This window comes from Perognathus longimembris, chromosome 1, assembly GCF_023159225.1.
Source record: "Perognathus longimembris pacificus isolate PPM17 chromosome 1, ASM2315922v1, whole genome shotgun sequence".
Lineage (NCBI taxonomy): Eukaryota > Metazoa > Chordata > Mammalia > Rodentia > Heteromyidae > Perognathus > Perognathus longimembris.
In genome coordinates this window covers 29,053,388-29,074,370 of record NC_063161.1, presented here as the reverse complement: position 1 = coordinate 29,074,370, position 20,983 = coordinate 29,053,388, and the positions used below count along the sequence as shown (strand labels likewise).

The 20,983-nt window shown below is 34.0% G+C and overlaps 1 protein-coding gene across 1 annotated transcript in view; it reads left to right on the top strand.

Moving 5' to 3' along the window:
• Ptprq (protein tyrosine phosphatase receptor type Q) overlaps positions 1–20,983 on the top strand; it is a 203,626-nt gene that overhangs the window by 57,072 nt on the left and 125,571 nt on the right. Inside the window, exons 10-17 of the mRNA XM_048358989.1 lie at positions 579–751; positions 9,308–9,485; positions 10,830–10,991; positions 11,096–11,275; positions 11,951–12,058; positions 12,389–12,670; positions 16,891–17,073; positions 18,196–18,297. Of these exons, the coding sequence (XP_048214946.1) occupies positions 579–751; positions 9,308–9,485; positions 10,830–10,991; positions 11,096–11,275; positions 11,951–12,058; positions 12,389–12,670; positions 16,891–17,073; positions 18,196–18,297 (1,368 nt within the window). The remainder of the gene's footprint in view (positions 1–578; positions 752–9,307; positions 9,486–10,829; positions 10,992–11,095; positions 11,276–11,950; positions 12,059–12,388; positions 12,671–16,890; positions 17,074–18,195; positions 18,298–20,983) is intronic.

Sequence of the window (20,983 nt, the reverse complement as noted above, 5' to 3'; positions counted from 1 at the left end):
GGTCTAACTACATTTATTAACAATGTTTTACTCCATTCAAAGAAATATTGTTTTTATCAAGTTAGTATAACTTTTTATGAAGCCTTCGATGTACTATCTGGGTATTACTCATTCAAAGATAGCTTATCAGGGAAATTATTATTATTGGTAATTTATTATTATTTTTTATTATTCTAGATATGGAACTCAAAGTCTTTCACTTGTTTAGGCAAGGACTCCATTTCATTTGTCTTATAGTAAAAATTCTCCTTCGGCTACCTTTAGAGTAGCTAGCTAGACCTTCTTCATACCAAGATATTTTTGATAAAACATAACATTTTTATTTTAGAAAATTATTTCATGTTATTCTATTCTTTGTTTATATTTTGAGAGCAATGCTCAGAAATTTAATTTAAAAATCTGTGAATCTATGGAATCATATAATATATTTAATTTTTATTAAATTTGTCAATTATTCCAGTCAATTTTCTAATAGAGTTGTTTATATACTTTAAATCATACCCTAAGAGTTTAGGGAAGATTTTGTTTTTTTGAAAATGTAACTTCCTTCCCTTTGCTTTTGCTTTTTCCTCGTTTAGTTCCAGGTGCGGTATTTGATTTACAAGTAGCAGAGGTAGAAGCCACAGAAATAAGAATTACTTGGAGGAAACCACGACAGCCAAATGGAATCATTAACCAATACCGAGTGACAGTGTTGGACTTAGAGACAGGAATAATCTTGGAAAACACTTTGCTCACAGGAAAAGATGAGGTATTACACTCTCATTTCCCATCTTGATGAGCATTTTCTGCTTGGTTCTGGTGGAATGCTTGGGTTTAAGTCTTGCTTCTGTCCTTACTGACAGTTTAATCCGGGGACATTTAACTTGACCTTTCTGTACTTCAGATTCTTTTTTAAGGATGTGATTATAAAAGTCCCTATAACACAGGGTTAAGAATTAAGGCTTAATGAACTAATGTGTATAAGTGACTTGGACCATACCTGGAACATAGCAGGGGTATGATTATTAATTTTGACATTGATCATTTACCCCAGTTGATATTTAGTATTGGCTTTGAATTACTCTCAATAAGGGGTATTACACTTTATGTTTGTTGTTGTTATATCAGATCTATTTGTGACACTTCCATTTCCCTGTGTGATTAAAGTTGGAGTTCTCTTTTCAGAAGGATGATGAAGGGAGATGGATATAGCACAAACTCTAAATCTAAATGGCTGAGGGTTGTTGGCCTCTGTGCCATATTCTAGTTCTATGGTTTGGGATAAGTCAACTTTCAGAGAGTTTTTACTTACATTTTTATAAAAGTGTTCACATACTTGTCTCACATAGGTGGGAAAATGACAACGAAGTAAAACTCTTTGTTTAGTGAGTTCATTTATTATTTTTATTGGTTTTTACTCTGGTACCTCCTCCAGAGAATGGACTCTCTCCTTCCATTTAATTAGTTGACATTCCCTGTCTCAAAAATCTCTTTTAACACATGGAAATTTTGTTAGAAGTTAAAAGCAAACTATATATCAAATGTAGCAATTAAATATTTTAACCATTATTACAGTTACAAGGAACACTTAGGTGAATTCTTCTTCTACGAAAGAAATATATTGTCTTTTCAGAATCCATCCTTGTACCCCTCACTCTCCAGATTTTTAGACCATTTGCTCTTAAGTGCTTTCCACTTTCGTATGTTGAGTCTTTACAATACTCCGGCTAGCTTTAAACAAGTACAAATGAAGAAGATAGAAAAGCTAACACTCTTTTCTATTTTCTAACACCTTTATAAAGGTTTTTCCAGAGACTTCTGTTTCCAATCATCTCATAACACTTTCTTCTTATGGTCTCACAGTTTCAATCACTGCTTCTGATAGATACGACTTTTTTTTTTCCTGGTTTCTAATCTGATCTTTCTTTCTGACACTGTGAATTCCTAATTGCACCTGTCTGTCAGAAGTTTTGCTAGGGCTCATCATAACTAAACTACCTCACTCATTTTCCAACAAAACAAAACAGAACAAAAGTTTTCCTAGTGGTAACAGAGTGATAGGAGTGGAAGGCAGAAAGGAAGTGAATTTGGGAAGTGGCACAGATGCTGGAGAGAGAGAGACACACACACACACAGACAGAGACAGAGAGAGACAGAGAGAGGGAGAGAGGAGGAGAGAAAGAGAGAATATCTTGGGGACAGAAATAGAGATAACCTTTGAAAGTTTCATAAGTCATACAGAAGATATCTTGTCCTGGTCTTATCCTCCTCCCATGAACATGTTTGAAATCTTGGAATTATTGCTGACTTATTAGCATTCAGTAATCACTTAATCTTAAGGCCTTTTATTTCCACTTTCAGACTGTGAGTTTCATGCATCTCTATTTTTTTCCTGTGTCCCAGTCCTGACACATACCTGAAATTTTGTTGTTATCTCATTGTATTACTTTGCCATTGTTGTGTAATGATTTGTTACAAATTTAGCAGCTCCGCACAATTCACACTTGTTATCTTACAGTTTCTGTGAGTTAGGAGTTCAGACAGAGCTCAGAAGACTTCTCTAACCTTCCCATCATGCTGTAGCAAGGGTCTGGGTAAGCTGTTGTATCATCTCATCTGGAGGTTTTCCTCTGATGTTTATAACGATTCAGGCCTTGGTTTCTTGCAAGTTCTTACTTGGTGATTTTGATTTCATTCTTTCCTTAGAGAAGCCCTCCTTAATGTTCTGGCTTTATGGTCTTTCTCAACCTAAACATGAAACACCTCAAACCAGCAGGAAAGATCTATATAGGCAATGTGTTCATGAGGGTAGTATCCTGTCACTGTTGTCTATTCTATGGATCAGGGACAAGTAACAGGTCCTACCTTGCTCAATGGAAGACATTAATACAAAAGCATGAACTGTAGGAGGCAGGGACAATGGAGTACACCTGAGAGACCACCTGCCACAGTCTCCCAGCCCACTGCTTTCTGTTTCACACACCTATTAGAATAGTCTTTCTAATTTTTAATATAAACTTTATGCTATAAAGCTTAACAAATAATGATTGAAAACAGATGAAGAAGGGGTGTGTTTGTACATGTATTTAAGTAATGTGGCTTCTCACTATTATAGCAGAAATTCAATAAATATTAAATAAATGAATCCTAACAGAGAGGAAAGCATTGCTCTTTAGTGATTTTAGGAATAAAATCCATAGAATTGAAAACAGAAATGGTTCAAGTGTTGTTTTGAAGGAGAAAGGCATGGAGAGGTGTGGACAGAGGATTATTATTTTGATTATAAATTCCTTGTCACTTCTGATGTATTTCTTCTATAGTGTGTAAAACGTTTTTATATATGGATCCTATTTATTAACTATGACTGAAATTCTATGTACTCTGTAAAGCCCGTGAGAAACAGAAATGAATAAGAAGCAACCATTGCCAGATAATGTTGAATAATTGGTCTAAGTCTCCTCTTTAGATAAACCAAAGATAATAGCACTATGAGGATGAAATATGGAGCCAGGAAAATGTTTTCCAATCCTTCCTGTGCTCTCAGGTTGTGAGAATTTGAACAAATAACTAGAATGGAGTCAAAAACTCTGTAAGGCCTGAATTGAGGTCACATGGGCAAATTTGTTCAGAATTTCATTGGACCCTCTAACATAGTAGCTTAGAATGTTAATCTTTGTATAAATAACTACAATATTCAGTGACTTTTTAATTGAAAAAAAATGGACATAGTTTCTGTAAAGTTTATCCTTTCATTAAACTCAATGTATTTCATTACTTATGGCTTCTAGATCTTTATCATGGATCACTCTCCTGTGTGTATACCCTAGTTAATTAATTAATATCCGTCTAGAGAGAGTTTAGTCATCTGTATAGAGTTCAACTAGAAACAGCCTGAGAAAAATTATTTTCTTTTTTGATACAAACTTACTCTCATCAAAACAAAGATTAAAATTAACTTTTTTGACAGTCTTGTTCCATTGAGACTGAATTTTGAAAACCCTTAAAATCATTCATTTATATATTGATCTTTGAATAAATTTTACACATACATCTGGTTTTATACTTATTCTTCTATTAAGAATCCCAAGACTTTTTTCTAATAGTCATTGTTCTGCTTCCTATAAACATCTGAGATTAATATCAATATATCTTTCATGTATGGTATTTCTGAGAAAGTATTTTAGTGCCCACTCAAATGGAACAAAATGACTCTAAGGAATGCTTTGAGATTTAATTTGCTTTATTGAGCACAAACAGGACATAAATGTTATTAAATAAGCCTTAAGTATTTGTCACTCAAATCCTGTCTTGGATTATATAGTGTCCTAATTGTTAACTTGCATTATGCTATTTTTTTAAACTTTTCTTATTCATGATCTATTGATAGTAGCATAAATTATGCCTATATTAAAATAAAATATTTCTTAAGAATGAATCTTGACTACATTTGCTTCTCCTCTTTATTCTTCTACCCCTCTCCCTTTGGCCACCCCAAAACTTGAAAGTACTCTTTTCCTGGTGCTTAATATTTTGGGCTTTGACTTTGCATTTCTAAGGAATTATACTATGTGAGCTCTCCCTTGAATTTACCATATTTCAATTAATACATTTGTAAACACTTGCATACCACCCAATGTGTTTACTGATAGGTTTACTAGCTAAATCTAGCTTTCACATGTAAGTGCAAATATGAATCATTTCTCTCTGGGCCTGAATTACTTTACTTAAATAATTTTTCAGGTCTTTCCATTTCTTTACAAATAATACAATGTCATTTTTTTTTTCTAAAATTAAGAAAAGGAAGGGAAGGGATGGAATGGGAGGATACATGAGAATGTTGAAAGTCTTGACATTGATCAAGATGTATTATATTCATAAACTGCTCCATTAAATGGAAACTCCTGTGTACAACTACTTATAAATAATAATAAAAAAAAGAAGAAATCAATGATGGAAAGGGTGACATTGATCACTTGCTGAAACTTCTTTGAAAAACTACTTAAAATTACATCAGCCATTTCATTAATTCAACTCAGCAGAACTCCATTGAGCTTAAATTAATAGAGGTCAGGTTTTTTTCCCCCAAACAATATTATACTTACTACAATGAAGATAATTACATGCAAAATTAAGTTGGTTTATTCAGGTGGATTAGGAATTTAACTCTGAAGACTTCTAATTCTTTCACATAAATTCCAAGGATTCCTGGCTAGCATATGCAAGGCCTTTCATGTTGATGAATTGTGACATTCACATCCCTAACTTGTAGTCTTTCAACCAGGGACAATTTTGCTCTCCGAGAGACATATGGTAATCTCTGGAGACATTTTCATTGTCGTAACTGGGATGATGCTTTCAGTGATTAGGAACCTGAGCTGCAGCTAGATGTCTTAAAATGTACTGGATCATCTAGGACCCATAACAAATTATCTCATACAGAATGCCAGTAGTGCTTAGTTTATCCTTCAAATTCATTGAGTCCAAGCTTTAAAATATTATGATACCCAGTTCTGTTTAAACTTTTATTTCCCCTTTCTGCCTGTTTCTCTCTGTCCCTTCTCATTACTCTCTGTGATTCTAATTCTTTTCAGATTTGCTCTTAAAATTAACACAGACAGACAGACAGACAGACAGACAGACAGACAGACACACACACACACACACACACACCTTTCCTTTGGGAAACTAACATAAAATCTAATGTCTTTTTGAAAGAGGCAAAGTAAGCAATACTCCCAACATCAAACAACTGATTATTAAATTTTGAGTTGTTGTGAAACCAATGTCTAGATCACTGACCTGGTTGTAGATAGTTTGCAGGGGGGAAAAAATAGAGAAATTCCCAGAGTCAAAGTATTCAAACAACTCTCTTCCATTAAAACGGTAGTGTGAAATGCTTAGCTTAGTTACTGATGGAATGCTGTGTATGAGCTGTTTCTTGATAATTTATTTGGCATGCAGTAGAAAACATTGCGAGATTTAATGCAAAATCCTAGTTCAAGGGGAAATTCTTTGTACTACCTCACTGGCCCATCAGTAGTGCTTTATACACAATAAATTATCCAAGGATGACTGATTGATAGAGGAAACAGCTGTCTGGTTCAGGCCTAGATTATTGACTGGAATACCAGAACATCTCAGAATTATGTGCTTATGATTCCAGTCCCCCCTAATTTTCCTGTGGAGACAGAGTACAAATGAGATGCTGGAAGATGCTGGAAGATAGATGGTCTTTGCTTTGTCCAACATGAATTTCCCTCTACAGGCTTCTTTATTATAAAATGAGTATATCTTATGGTTACACATTGCTTTTTTTCCAAGATACTTTTGTGGGTGAGAATAATACAGGATTTAGAAGATTTGATTTTGTGTATCTCATTTGGGGACTAGATAGTCTCTTGAATCATTTCTCTCTTCTTTTCTCTCTCAGAAAATTCAATGTGTAAAATTGTATTTTTAGATATTTAAGCTAAAATTCTTGCATTTTTGAGATTTTTCCTTCGAGCATCTATTTCCTTTATATTTATTTATTTATTCATAACACTAAGTTCTTTGACATTAGCCAGAAGTAAAGGCAAGACAAAAATATATAAGGAAATTAAGAAAGAGGGATATCAACACTTATGAACACCGACCCATATTATAAATTAATTGCAATTGTTGATGGTTGATACAAGAGCATACAATTGATGAGTAAAATAAATTCTTTAAAATAGGGTTTAGGGGGTGTGTTTTGTTGAAGAACTTGAGAGTTGCTAAATGTGTAGGTTGTGTCATAGTTGTTTTCTAAACAATTTATTTGTGAAATTTCAAACAAATATAAAGGTGGAATAAAGCCTACAATATGCCTCCATTTAGATTCTACCTGGATTCAATAATTAACAGCATTCTTCCTATCTTCCTCTAGCTGGCTCCCTTTGTGCTTCTGCTACAGATGTATTTTAAAATAGATGCCAGACATCACATCAGTTTTACTTCTATGCATGAATCTCCAAAAGTACATGGCCATTTTCATACATTTAATAATGCCCATGACTACCACTGACAAAATTACTAACATCACCATATATCATCTAATACCTAGACTATATTCAAGTTTTCATGATAATCTCTCTGAATCCTATTTTTAATAATTACTTATTTATTGTCAAAGTGATGTACAGAGGGGTTACAGTTTCATACATAAGGCAGTGAGTACATTTCTTGTACAATTTGTTACCTCCTTCCTCATTTCCCACCCTCCCTGTTTCCCTCTCCCCCCATAAGTTGTTCAGTTGGTTTATACCAAATGGTTTTGTAAATATTGCTTTTGGAGTCATTTGTCTTTTTATCCCTTATCTCTTGATTTTGATATTCTCTTTCCCTTCCCTAGTTCTATACCAGTATATACAGTATCCAGGGTACTCAGATGAGATAAAGTGATAGCATGGGGACAACCACAGGAAGAGGATACAAGAGGATCATCACCAAAAAAAGCTACCATTTCACATGGCATGTTGAAAGTAATTACAACAGTGATATAACACTCATTTCCATAACATAGAGTTCATTTCACTTAGCTTCATCTTATGCGTTCATAAGGGCATAGCTATTGGGCTCTTGTGATCCTCTGCGGTGACTAGCCTAAACCTGTGCTAATTATTCCCTATGAGGGAAACCATAGAGTCCATGTTTCTTTGGGTCTGGCTCACTTGACTTAGTATAATTTTTTCCAAATCCTTCCATTTCCTTATGAATGGGGTAATGTCATTCTTTCTGATAGAGGCATAAAATTCCATTGTGTATATCTACCACATTTTCCTGATCCATTTGTCTACTGAGGGGCATCTGGGTTGATTCCACATTTTGGCAATGACAAATAGTGCTCGATGAACATGGTTGTGCTGGTGGCTTTAGTGTGTTCTTGCTTGTAATCTTTTGGGTAGATGCTCAAGAGTGGGGCTGCTGGGTTGTATGTAGGGGAGCTCTATGTTTAGCCTTCTGAGGAATCTCCATACCGCTTTCCAGAGTAGCTGAACAAATTTACATTCTCACCAACCATAAAGAAGGGTTCCTTTTTGACCACATCCCTTCCAGCATTTGTTATTGTTAGTTTTCCTAATAATGGATATTCTTACTGGGGTGAGATGGAATCTCAATGTTGTTTTGATATGCATTTCTTTTATGGCCAGTGATGTAGAGCACTCTTTCACATATCTCTTGGCCATTCTCATTTCCTCTTCTCTGAATCCTATGTTGATAGGCATATTTGAATTACACTCAGTGCATTGGTTATTGTATCTTTTGATGTAATCTCCTTGATTGATGATTAATGTTGCCCATCTATTATTATTTGGTTACAACATCTTTTTCCCATTCTATTTCACCATTTATGCTGTGTTGGGATGGAGAAGGAATAGAGGAATCATGGAATCGTGTTATTCCTACAGAAAAATCCTTCCTCATTTCTCTTTCTTTCTCTCTTTTTTCTTACTATTCATTCCTGCTTTATGCCTTTCTTAATATTTTTGAAGGATTTTTAATATACATAAAGATTGAATATTAAATATTTTAGAATACTTAATATACTTAAAGAACATTCCTTAACTCGAGAACCCTGGGTGAGTGTGTTATAAACCTTATTTGACAACTTTAACTGTGCAGTTTTATTCTTAGCTGTAATTTCACTTCTTTTTAAATACATTACTATTGTTGATTACAAGCAAGCACTCAGGCCTCTTATATTTGTCAAACAAATAAAAATGCTGAGATCGGAAAACTAAACCCATTATAATAGTGCCTAGATTGCCTACCATAGGGGTGTAGACCTTAAGGTATTTAAATTATGCATCATTTACTTGAAAATGTGTCTTAACATAAAGAAATTAACTCAAGACAGACACAAATGCCTGCTTCTTTCCAAAATACTGCACCAGTCTAATAAGTAATAGAGTGATAATCTCTTGTTATGATGATGCAGGATTTTAGTTCTTTGAGAATGAAATCTTGGAATGCATAGAAAACAATTGTCATGAAAATAAAATACTTACAAAACCATATGGTGTAAACGAACTGTACAACTCATGGGGGCGAGAGGGAAAGGGGGAAGGGGGAGGAAGGGGAAAATGAGGGTGGAGGTAACAAGTTGGATAAGAAATGTACTCACTGCCTTACATATGAAACTGTAACCCCTCTGTACTTCAATTTGACATTAAAGAAGAAAAAAATGCCCCCTCCCCAAGAATATAATACCATTTAAAAATGTGATTCCAAAGTGACAGGTTTTGAAGTCACAAAGGGAAACCATGGGCTTTCAGTATCTGTAAACACCTACTTTCAATTACAGTATATAAATGACCCTATGTCTCCAGAAATGATGAGCATAGTAGAGCCCATGATCGGATTTTATGAGGGCTCAGCGGAGATGTCTTCTGACCTGCACTCCCTGGCTTCTTTTATGTATAACAGTCATCCATACAATATTCCTGTGAGGAATAGAGCTGAAGACTACAGTTTACCCATTGGTAAGTAAAACTTTAATGTTGAATAAAATGAATTCAGTCCACCAGTACCAGCTAGCAGATATACGAACCTTGGCTTAGAGTTCAACCCTATTATTAATGGTCCATGAGTTGGAGTGAGATTTTTTTTTTGACTGCTGGATAACCTCATGAAACAAATGGAAATGCCACACAGGCAGGAGCTGCCCCCAATAACCCATTTGACCTTCTTCCTAGAGAAAGTAGCACCCTAGAGTCTCCAGCCAAGCTGCATAGACAATCAGTTATTACAGTTGCCAAAGCAGGTGTGATGGGGAGGGATTAACATATCTTCAAATCATTTACAGGCCCCACACTCTCTGCAGCTTTTGACTAATAGGTTTTCATATGTCACTAAAGGTAAATAGGTCAGAAAGTTACAACTCTAGCCCACGGGATGATAAACAGGTGTAGGTGACCCCAATGATGTGGTGATGTCATTAGTGTATACACTTGTTCTTCAGGGTCAATGGATCTTCTTGTTTCTAAAAGGACAGTGTCATATGCAGCAAATTAAAACTACTTGGTTAGATGAGACAGAGGTATATTATGTCTAGGTTTTTTATAAAATATTAAGTGAGAAGAATATTTTATTTTGTTGCCTTGTTTCTGATTTTATATTTGTCCTGTTTCAAACTAAAAGCACTATATTGTTCTATTTGTAGTAGAATTAGAAATCACATTTTGTTCAATATATGTTTATATAATTTATTTTTTCTTCGGAATAGATTGTAGGAGGTATTAAAATGAAGAAGCCCATGATTTCTGGTATAGCTATTTCCTTAAATACTTCAAGTTTGGCTTAATTGCTAGTTTTGGACGCACAAGTTCTAAGTGAAAATTGAATATATAAAATCTTGTACAGGTAGATATTGTGTCTGTTATCTATAAATGCTTGTGTTAAAGAATTATTGAAGCTAACAAATGTAAGGTGACTTCTGGATCCAAATAAAACTTGCACTTTAAAAATTCTGATATTAAACAGTATTGATTTATAGTATTTGCATTTTATAGTATTTCCTTGGATTTGTCTCCACTTATAATCCTTAATCAATCATCTTTGTAAAGTTATGTTTTCTCCGAAAACTAGAAAATCTATGTTATGAGAAACATGTTTATAAATATTATGGGGGACATTTATAATTCATAATAGCATTAAATATGATATCCAAAAATCATAGTTTCATGTATACTGTTAATTATATGTCCACCTGTTGTATACAGAAATGTTGAAGAAATTATTAAACAAACTACTATTAGTTTCACTGAGTAAAAATGATTTTGACTACCAAGCCACCCTCCTCCTTTTTTTTTCTTTATTTCAAATAGTAACAGCAAGGAATCAGTATATCACTGACATTGCTGCTGAACAGCTGTCTTACGTTATCAGGCGACTTGTACCTTTCACGGAGCACATGATTAGTGTATCTGCTTTCACCATCATGGGAGAAGGACCACCAACGGTTCTCAATGTTAGGACACATGAGCAAGGTAAGAATGTATCTCCTTAAGAACAATTACATGGGAGTATTAACCTTGGATGTTATCATCCATTTTCTTTTAATTCATACTAATTTTCCATTCTTCTTTTCAAGTGCCAAGCTCCATTCAAATTATAAACTATAAAAATATTAGCTCTTCATCTATTTTGTTATATTGGGATCCTCCAGAATATCCCAATGGGAAAATAACTCATTACACAATTTATGCAATGGAATTGGATACACACAGAGCATTCCAGATGACGACTGTAGATAACAGCTTTCTCATAACAGGTAGAACAAACAATATTGTTCTTTCTTTCAGTCTTATTCTGATGGAAAACACTCACTTCTCTATACTTTTAAGACTATAAAACACATACTCTATAAGGCTAGGTTTTTATTGTTCTGTGTTTCTATGGATATTTTTAAAAACACTGAAACTACTAACCATGATTTTCATTACCTAGATTTATTCAAAGAGGATTACACTCATTTGATCATAAGTTTCACCTAAGTTTGACCTAGAAAATACTGTATCTGATTCATCACGATACCTCATCATTGAAAACTTGAATGAATGAATGTGAAAATCAGCAGAATCAATTCAGCTAACAGGGTATCTGTGCCAATTTCTTCTATGGTGCCAAAAATTACTTTTCAGCTTTAGATGATCTACTTAATATATTATTGGCAGGTAATCTGACATCATCTCTGAGTAAATCTCTTCACAAGGAAGAAATTTGGGTAGACTGGGATTTTACAAACTCCAGTTTAGATAGCCAGTCATTTGTTTGCACTGGCCCTAAAGTAAATGGCACTAATCAAGAATGTTATTTTAGTATTTTAATCAGGGCTCGGAGCATGATTCAAATGGCCTTAAGCATAGCCAATGGCATGGATTCCATCCCTACTTACACACACACTCATACACACATGACTTTAAAACATGTTTTGTTGTTCTTGTAGGTTTAAAAAAATACACAAGCTACAAAATGAGAGTGTCTGCCTCAACCCATGTTGGAGAAAGTTCTCTGTCTGAAGAGAATGATATCTTTGTGAAAACTCCAGAGGATGGTAAGAATAGCAGGTGTAGTATTAATTGAGGAAGGAAGGAGGGAAGAAATAAAGGAGGGAAAGAAGGAAGGAAAGATGAAAAAGGAAGAAGGAAAGAAAGGAAGGAAGGGAGGGAAGGAGAATAGGAGGAAGGAATGGAGGAAGGGAGGAGGAAGGGAAGGAAAGAAGAAGAAGAGAGAGGGATGGAAACAAGGTAGATAGGAAGGACAGAAGGGAAAGGAAGGGAATGAAAACTGGCTTCATATGCCTATTGCTTCTATTCTATGCTTCTTTTGGTATTGAAACAATATGAGAAGTGGATGTATTTAAAGTTTTGTTTTCTTTACCCAGAGCCAGAATCATCACCTGAGGATGTTGAAGTAATCGAGGTTTCCTCAAGTGAAATAAAGTTAAAATGGTCACCACCTAAAAAACCCAATGGGATTATTATTGCTTATGAAGTACTTTACAAAAATATAGACTCTTTGTTTGCAAAGAACACCTCAACAACAAACATAATTTTAAAGGACTTAAAAGCCTATACCCTGTATAACATTTCTATCAGATCTTATACCAAACTTGGTCATGGCAATCTCTCATCGTCATTACTCTCTGTAAGGACTTCAGAGACAGGTAAGTTTTATCTTTCTTTTGTTCTTGATATTTAATAATGCACAACAATGTAGTAACTATATATCACAATTGCATGCTGGTTATGTTTTTGTAATCTAAGGACCTCATCACTATTTTTTTTTATAGCCCAGACATTACTTTTCATTTTTTTTCTGGGAAAAACTGTAGGAAAAGACAGTGCTGTGCAAATTTTAAAAGATAAATTACATCTAAGGGAATTTGAGCTAATATAAAGGAATTGAACTTTTCAAATAAAAGACAATGTACCTGTAAATGTGGCATTAACTACTGGTTTTCTAAAAACAGATATATATTCATAGGAATAGGTTGTGATATAGCAATGAGGTCCGTATGTGGATGGCAGTATGTAGAAGCACAGAATGGCATTTTCCATGAATACATTTGTATACACTTGCTTACTATCCAAGATATTTACTTATAAGCTATGTCTAGCTTCCAAATGTAAGAGAAAACTTTCATCCTTTGTTTCTCTCTTGGCCTGACTTACTTCACTTAATTTTTTCCAGGTCTTTCCATTTCTTCACAAATGGTGAAATATTATTCTTTCTAGTACATGAGTAAAAATCTATTCTGTATATACATACTATGTTTTCTTGATTGATTTGTCTGTCCATTTAGGGGCACCTAGAGGATTTTTTATTATTAAGGCAGTTCTGTAATACATGCTGAAAGTTTAGAACTTAATATAGAGTAAAGGTGTTTTTTAAAAAAATAGTTAAAAGTATTTTAATACTTAAAATTTAAAAGAAAGAATGAACATATAAAGGAATAAATATTAATTAGCTACTGCTAAACCTTCTTAAATTTTCACTTTCATAGATTATAAATGGCAAAATATCAATAATTCCATATATGTTGGCCAGATATTTTACATAAAGTTTTGTCCTTGGCAAATATAAGAAAGCTTACATTTGGGTGAAAGTATTTTCAAGAGACTGCATGGAAATTAATACAATGAAATGGCACAAATGTGCTCATAGGTAATGACAATTATAGTTGCAGTAATAAGAAAGAAAAGAAAGGGGCATTTTATATAATTAACAATTGATATCGCCTTTTAGGTCCTCTTGATTGATATTGAATTACCTATTGATTCTCTCCTTGCTTTTGTAGATATTGTATGTTAGTCAATATTTTTAAGAAAAATATCTGGTCCTTTGTGATATACTTTTATTTTACAGTAGATTAAGGAAAGAAATGAACAAATTTTGAATGCCATGGGCTCTCTTCATAGCTTTCACACAAATTGTCTTTGTAATTCTTAAGTAAAACACTGAATTGTGATCTTCATTCTTAGGAAAAACCGATTATCTGAATAGTTCTTTCATTCAACAGGTATTTGTACTATGCCAGGCTCCACTGAGTATTTAGCAGTAGAGAAAGAAATAATTTATTACCCTCTTAAAGTATACTTTAGTTGTTGTTTAATTGCGTAAGCAATTAATGACTTTTGTCCAACTGATAAGCAATGAAACTAGAGTTAGTACAAACTGCTCATTTCTTTTTCAGAGCCGTCAATAAAGATGAAAAGTTATAGGATGTGGTTTAAGTCTTTTTGTTCATTGTTGAGGTATTTTATTGTTTGGGTTTTTATAATAACATAAATAAAGAAATAACAATAGGATACTGTGTGATATTAAAAATGACCATATTCATGAATATCAGCTGTTTTAATATGTAAGTGGTCACCACATCAAGGATATTTTAACTATTAATTTTAAAATACTTTTTGATTGTTGATTATGACATGCATATATTCTAATACTTAGTAGTAGAAAATAAATTTAATTTCTAGTTTATTCACTTTATGAGCTTAATTAGAAGGCAGGAAAATGAACTCAAGTGAATATATGAATTTAATTTGAGATATAGTTTAAAATGGGAAATGTAGTTCTGGAAAATATCTAGAATGTGTGTGTGTGTGTGTGTGTGTGTGTGTGTGTGTGTGTGTGTGTGTATGCCAGTCCTAGAGCTAAAACTCAGACTAGGTGTTGTTCCTGAGCTTTTTGCTCAAGGCTGGTGCTCTACCACTTGAACCAGCTCCACTACCAGTTTTGGGCAGTTCATTAGAGGAAAGAGCCTCATGGATTTTTGTGCTCACACTAGCTTTGCACTGCAACCTTCAGATCTCACCCTCCTGAGTAGGTAGCCATGAGCCACCTGCAGCTGGCTAGAACTTTATTAAAAGCATGGAAACAGTACTGTTTGATTAGAGTGACAAATAAATTACACAAGAGGAAAAGAACTGTTGGGGATTGACAGTTGGACTCCTATAACAAGGCTCATTTAATGTTGTTAGTAGGAAAAATAGGGAGAGACAAGCAGCTTATCCTAGAGCTCTCCAGCCCTCCTATTTGAGTGGGCAATAATAGACTGTCTTAACACTTGACTTTCAGACACCACAAGCCTACTGGTGGAGTGTTCAGTTCTCCCATCCTCCTAATTTTCAGCTCTCTGTCTTAACTTGACACTGTGGCACTGCACATCTCTGTTAATAAAGAACTGCAAGGCTATTAGAGTTCATTAATACTCTTTAATGCAAAGTTAGCTTTAGAACTAGCTTCCAGGCTTAAACTAGTTTACAATGTGTGTGTGTGTGTGTGTGTGTGTGTGTGTGTGTGTGTGTGTGTGTGTGTGTGTGTGTTGTGGGGCTTGAACTTGATACTGTTTCTGAGCCTCTTTGTGCTCTAAGACGTGAGCCATAGTGCCACTTGCAGGTTTTGTTTTTATAAGTGACTATTTGGAGATGAATCTTATGGATATTTTTCTGCCTGGCTTCAAAACTCAATCCTCAGATCTCAGCCTCCTGAGTAGCTAGGATTTCAGGAGTGAGCCACTGGCACCTGCCTACAATGTATTTTTCTATTTTGTTTGGTCATTATATTTTATCTCCTTTTGGCCTCCAGTGATTTCTAATTTTGTTGCCAGCTTTGCAATTTTTTTCAGTTAAACTAAAGCTTTTATTTGAAGACAGAAATAGGTAGGTAATCATGCTAAGGATATACACACCATTGTATAATAGAAAGTAAAGATGGACTCTGCAATTCTTTTTTTTTTTTTTTTTTTTTGGCCAGTCCTAGGCCTTGGACTCAGGGCCTGAGCACTGTCCCTGGCTTCTTCCCGCTCAAGGCTAGCACTCTGCCACTTGAGCCACAGCGCCACTTCTGGCCGTTTTCTGTATATGTGGTGCTGGGGAATCGAACCTAGGGCCTCTTGTATCCGAGACAGGCACTCTTGCCACTAGGCTATATCCCCAGCCCTCTGCAATTCTTTTTTTTTTTTTTTTTTTTTTTGCCAGTCCTGTGGCTTGGACTCAGGGCCTGAGCACTGTCCCTGGCTTCTTTTTGCTCAAGGCTAGCACTCTGCCACTTGAGCCACAGCGCCCCTTCTGGCCATTTTCTGTATATGTGGTGCTGGGGAATTGAACCCAGGGCCTCATGTATAGGAGGCAAGCACTCTTGCCACTAGGCCATATCCCCAGCCCCCCTCTGCAATTCTTAAAGGAAAATATTTTAGTGTTCTACAGAGTTTCAGTTATTTTAAGTCAAGTATTTATTCACTATCTTTTAAAATTTTTGTGCCCGAATTAGAAACTCAATATTTTATCATTTTTGTTATTGACTATTCATAGACAACAAGTTTGTAAAATTACATTCAATACAATAGAAACATCAAATAGAATGAGGCAATGAGTTATTAATCATGCTCTGCTTTCAAAGAAGATGATTTTGTAATCAGGTCATATGATGCAGTCTCATTTCTAACACAGGGGTTTTTTTTGTTGTTGTTTTGTTTTTTTGCCTGCCTTAATTCTTACCGTTAGCCCGAACTAACCTGTTAATCTTTTTGAGAAGAATTATTAATGAGTAGTACAATGAAATTTAAAAACATTCGAATGCTCTTTTTGGTCCCTTAATCTGATTGTTCGTTAGTAAAAAATACCTTGTAATTAGGGTTTTAAATCTTCTGAAACATATCATCCAGTATTGTTATGCAGAACCATATTGTTTTTTATTTGAAATCATACTTATTACACTCTTATAAGTGCTACAATTTACCTACACCTTATGCCATGTAGGATATGTATTACAATTGCATTGTGGTTAATGTTTGTATATAAATAATCTAGCACACTTACAGGAAAATAGTAGCAGAATAGACTTTTAGGAGAAATTTTTTCATGTTAATTTATTTTACAGTACCTGATAGTGCACCAGAAAATATCACTTACAAGAACATTTCTTCTGGAGAGATTGAGATATCATATCTTCCCCCAAGTAGTCCAAATGGAATCATACAAAAATATACAATTTATCTCAAGAAAAGTAATGGAAATGAGGAAAGAACAATAAATACAACATCTTTGACCCAGAATATTAAAGGTGAGAGAACAAATCTAATAGTATCTATTTACATTTATGTTGACATTGTGGCCATAAAATCTTAGCCTAATAATACATTTAAGTGATTTAAGTGTCATTATTTCTACATAGGGCATGAAAATTCTTGTTGGTAAAATGAACTAACAGTTTTATGCAGGTCATGTGACAGAATATTTTAGGTCAATTGCCTTCCATATTATCCAAAGCTTTGTCTTCATAATAGAAGATACTACTGCTAAATAATTGTATTTTAGCGTTAACTTTGGGAAGACTATTGAATCGAGAGTCTTTCAAGAGTTCACCCTTCATTCATCATTGAGGTACTTAATTCCTTCCTTCCTTCCTTCCTTCCTTCCTTCCTTCCTTCCTTCCTTCCTTCCTTCCTTCCTTCCTTCCTCCTCTCTCTTCCCCCCTCCCCTCTTATTTTAAGACAGGTCTTTCTATTATATCTCAGGCTAGCCTTGAGTCTAAGTTTTCTTGAACTTGGTAATTCTCCTACCTCTGTCTTCCAAGTACTGGGATTCCAAATGTGAACTACCATACTCAATTTAAAGGACTTTTATTTCTTTTAATATTACTTTAATTTTTGTTAATATAGAGATGATATGCAGAGGGATTAAATTACATGACTCAGGTAATGAGTATATTTCTTTTTGGATAGCGTCATCTGTTCCCTCATTCTCTGCCAGTCCCTCTCTCCTGTCTCCATTCATGAATTGTATAATTCACTTTCATCAATTTCTACTGCTGCACTTTTCTACCCTTTTCCTCTGGATTTCTATACCCTCCCTCAACCCTTCCAAAGATGTACACTTGAATATACCATACATAAAGTAAGGAATACAGAATCATCAAAACAAAACAAAACACAGGTCTCTTGTTTCCATATTAGAGGTCATTTCTGTATGTATATTATTTTATATAAATATGAAGAGGCACTTAGGCATTGTGCTACTCATCTATTGTGAGACATCTGGGCTGTTTCCATATCTTGGCTATTTTGAATAGTGTGGCAATGAACAGATGTGCAGTTGTCCTTATCATATCCTGCCTCATGATATTCAGGGAAGATGCCCAGGACATTTCTGAAGTGTCAATTTATCTTTTTCGATTTCTATTTAGGACTGAAGAAATATACCCAATATATTATTGAGGTGTCTGCTAGTACACTCAAAGGTGAAGGAGTTCGGAGCGTGCCAATAAACATATTGACTGAAGAAGATGGTAAATATAGTAGCAATGATTGATAAACTTTTATTCCATAACATTTCGAGAAACATATATAGAATGAACCCTCGTGTAAAAATTCCCCAGGCCTTGTCTATCCACCAGCATCATATAGAAATTTTATTTTCATGGTGTAAAAAAAGCTAGCAAAACCAGATTTACATGAAATAAAGTCAGATATAAAATACATATTTTTGCCTTTGAAATGTTTTTTGTAAAAATAAATTATTGGAAGTTTTATAACTATTAGATTTCAGCACTTTGAACATTAAGCTATATGTTGTAACTGTGGATTTTTTTAACTTTTGCATTCATAAGAATAAACATTTGCAAAAGTTTTAGAGTGCCATTGTAAAGTGACAACTTTTTCCATTTTTATGGCATTGGACCCAGAATGTTGAAATACCATGTCTTGAAAATTGTTTTCCTTACTCATGAAATGCTGTGTCTATATTTTAATCAATGTATTTTTAGTTGGGTAATAAACACATATATATATATGTATATGTATCTAAATATGTATGTGAAATTGTTATTCCCAAATTATTTTTCTATTGAAAGAATGTCATATTTTTACATAATCTTAAAATCCAAATTAATTAACAAGACATTTAAAAATATTTTCTTATTAATAAATTTAGGATATACAAGCTTCTTTTCATAATTGACCAAGATGTAATCCTTGAATGTTACTGGCTTTAATGATGAATGCTTTTTCTTAAACTGAGTAAAATCAACCTTACTACTGAGACCAGTTTACATTAGTACCTCATCAGGTTAGAGTTGTATCATGCTAAGAAAATGACTTGGGACTAGAATTGGCATATTATATTTTATACACTGCATATTGAAGCAGTTTTGGTTTTTTTGCCAGTGCTGGGGCTTGAACTCAGGGCCTGAGCTCTGTCCCTAAACTTCTTTTTCTCAAGGCTAGCACTCTACCACTTGAGCCACAGCACCACTTCCAGCTTTTTCTGTTTATGTGGTGCTAAGGATTCAAACCCAGGGCTTCATGCATGGAAGGCAAGCACTCTACTGCTAAGCCACATTCCCACCCTGAAACAGTTGGTTTTTTGTGCAACTTGATTTCCAGTAGATATGAGGGTTGGGCCAGGATAAATCATAAGTGTTTGTGGAATTTTTTTCCCCTTGCATCTTTCTGTCAAGACCTCCATCTTGAGTTAGTTTATGTATGTGGGTTGAGAATAATTCATCAGAGCACAGTGTCCATTAGACCATTCTGGAAAAGAGGAACACTTTACATTGTAGCTCATTCTACACAAAACAATACAGTCCATGCTTTAATTCTCTTCTCCCTTTAGAGGCCTCTGCCCATTTTTACTTCATTTCTTCAAAGCCTCCTGGTAGTATGTGCAGAGATACTTAAGTTTCTAAGTGTAATGCTTCTATTCAGTACTTTTCATCTCTACCAAAACTTCTTTGTGAAATTTTATGTTTTTCTTAAGTACATTCTCCTTGCTCTGAAAGTGAAAATTAACTTAATGAACAAATCCTTCCCAGTAGATTAATAGTAAAATGGTAGCAAAGAAAGTTTAGCTCTTTTCTGTCTTAGATGTACTAAATCATTTTAGCAATATCTTTCTGGAAATAGTGCCAGATTTAAATATGTTATCTAATCAAATAGCCCTAATGGTGAGAATTAGAAGGAATCAGGCAAGTAATGAACATGTATTTTAAACAGGCAGAGATTTTGCCACTCACATAAATACTTGCAAATCCTATTAAGCATCTAAAGTGCTCAGGTTGTTAAAATTGTAGATTCTCAATTGGGAGGATGCAGTCATAATATTCAATGAACATAAGTGAAAATGGAACTAAGATATAGAAAATGGAAGGGATGGGTGGGTTTGGAGAGATGGGGGAAAATAATGAAAGGGGTTGACATTGATCAAGATACATTGTAGAAGATTTCTAAGTTTGACAAAAGCATAGAGAAATCATTTTAATTACTGGTTTAAGTATTTCCAAAATCATTAAATGAGCAGGTTATTTCTTGATGAATGAGAGTTCTCATTTTTCTTGAAAACTGACAATTCTAAATGACAGATGATTTTATTATTAGTAGTATTTCATAGCATTTTTATTTCAGTTCCATTGAGAATAATAAAATTAAAGTACCAAATACAACTGTCGTGATTATTTCCTAAACTCATCTCACAAATCTTTAACAAACTTATTGTTACTTAATAATGGAAATGCACATACACCTTGCTAAACTTATTTGAGTTCTAAAAAAGTTGATATACTGCAGGTACCATTTTTTTAATTACTAAAAATAATGACCTGTTTAGGTGCTACACTGTCAGTTCACATAGTTTAAAGATTAAAACAAATCCTCAGGATCTGTATAAACTACATAAAAGTTCATTTGCCATCTGTAAGTAAGATAATGAATGAAATTTTCGTAGGTTATACTTTTCATATACAACAATTATAGTGTAACTTTCTGGCAGTTAAGAATCACATTCTAAATGTTTCAGATAAGTGGAAGAATAAACTACTGGTTTTTCAGTGAAGCTTTTATTGCTTATTTCAGTACAGAATACTAAAATTACTTGTATTCTTATATAAGAATATTCTTATATATTATATATTATTATGTAACATATTCTTATTTTTACACATTGTTCTAATATATAATAAATGATTATCTTTATGTAAT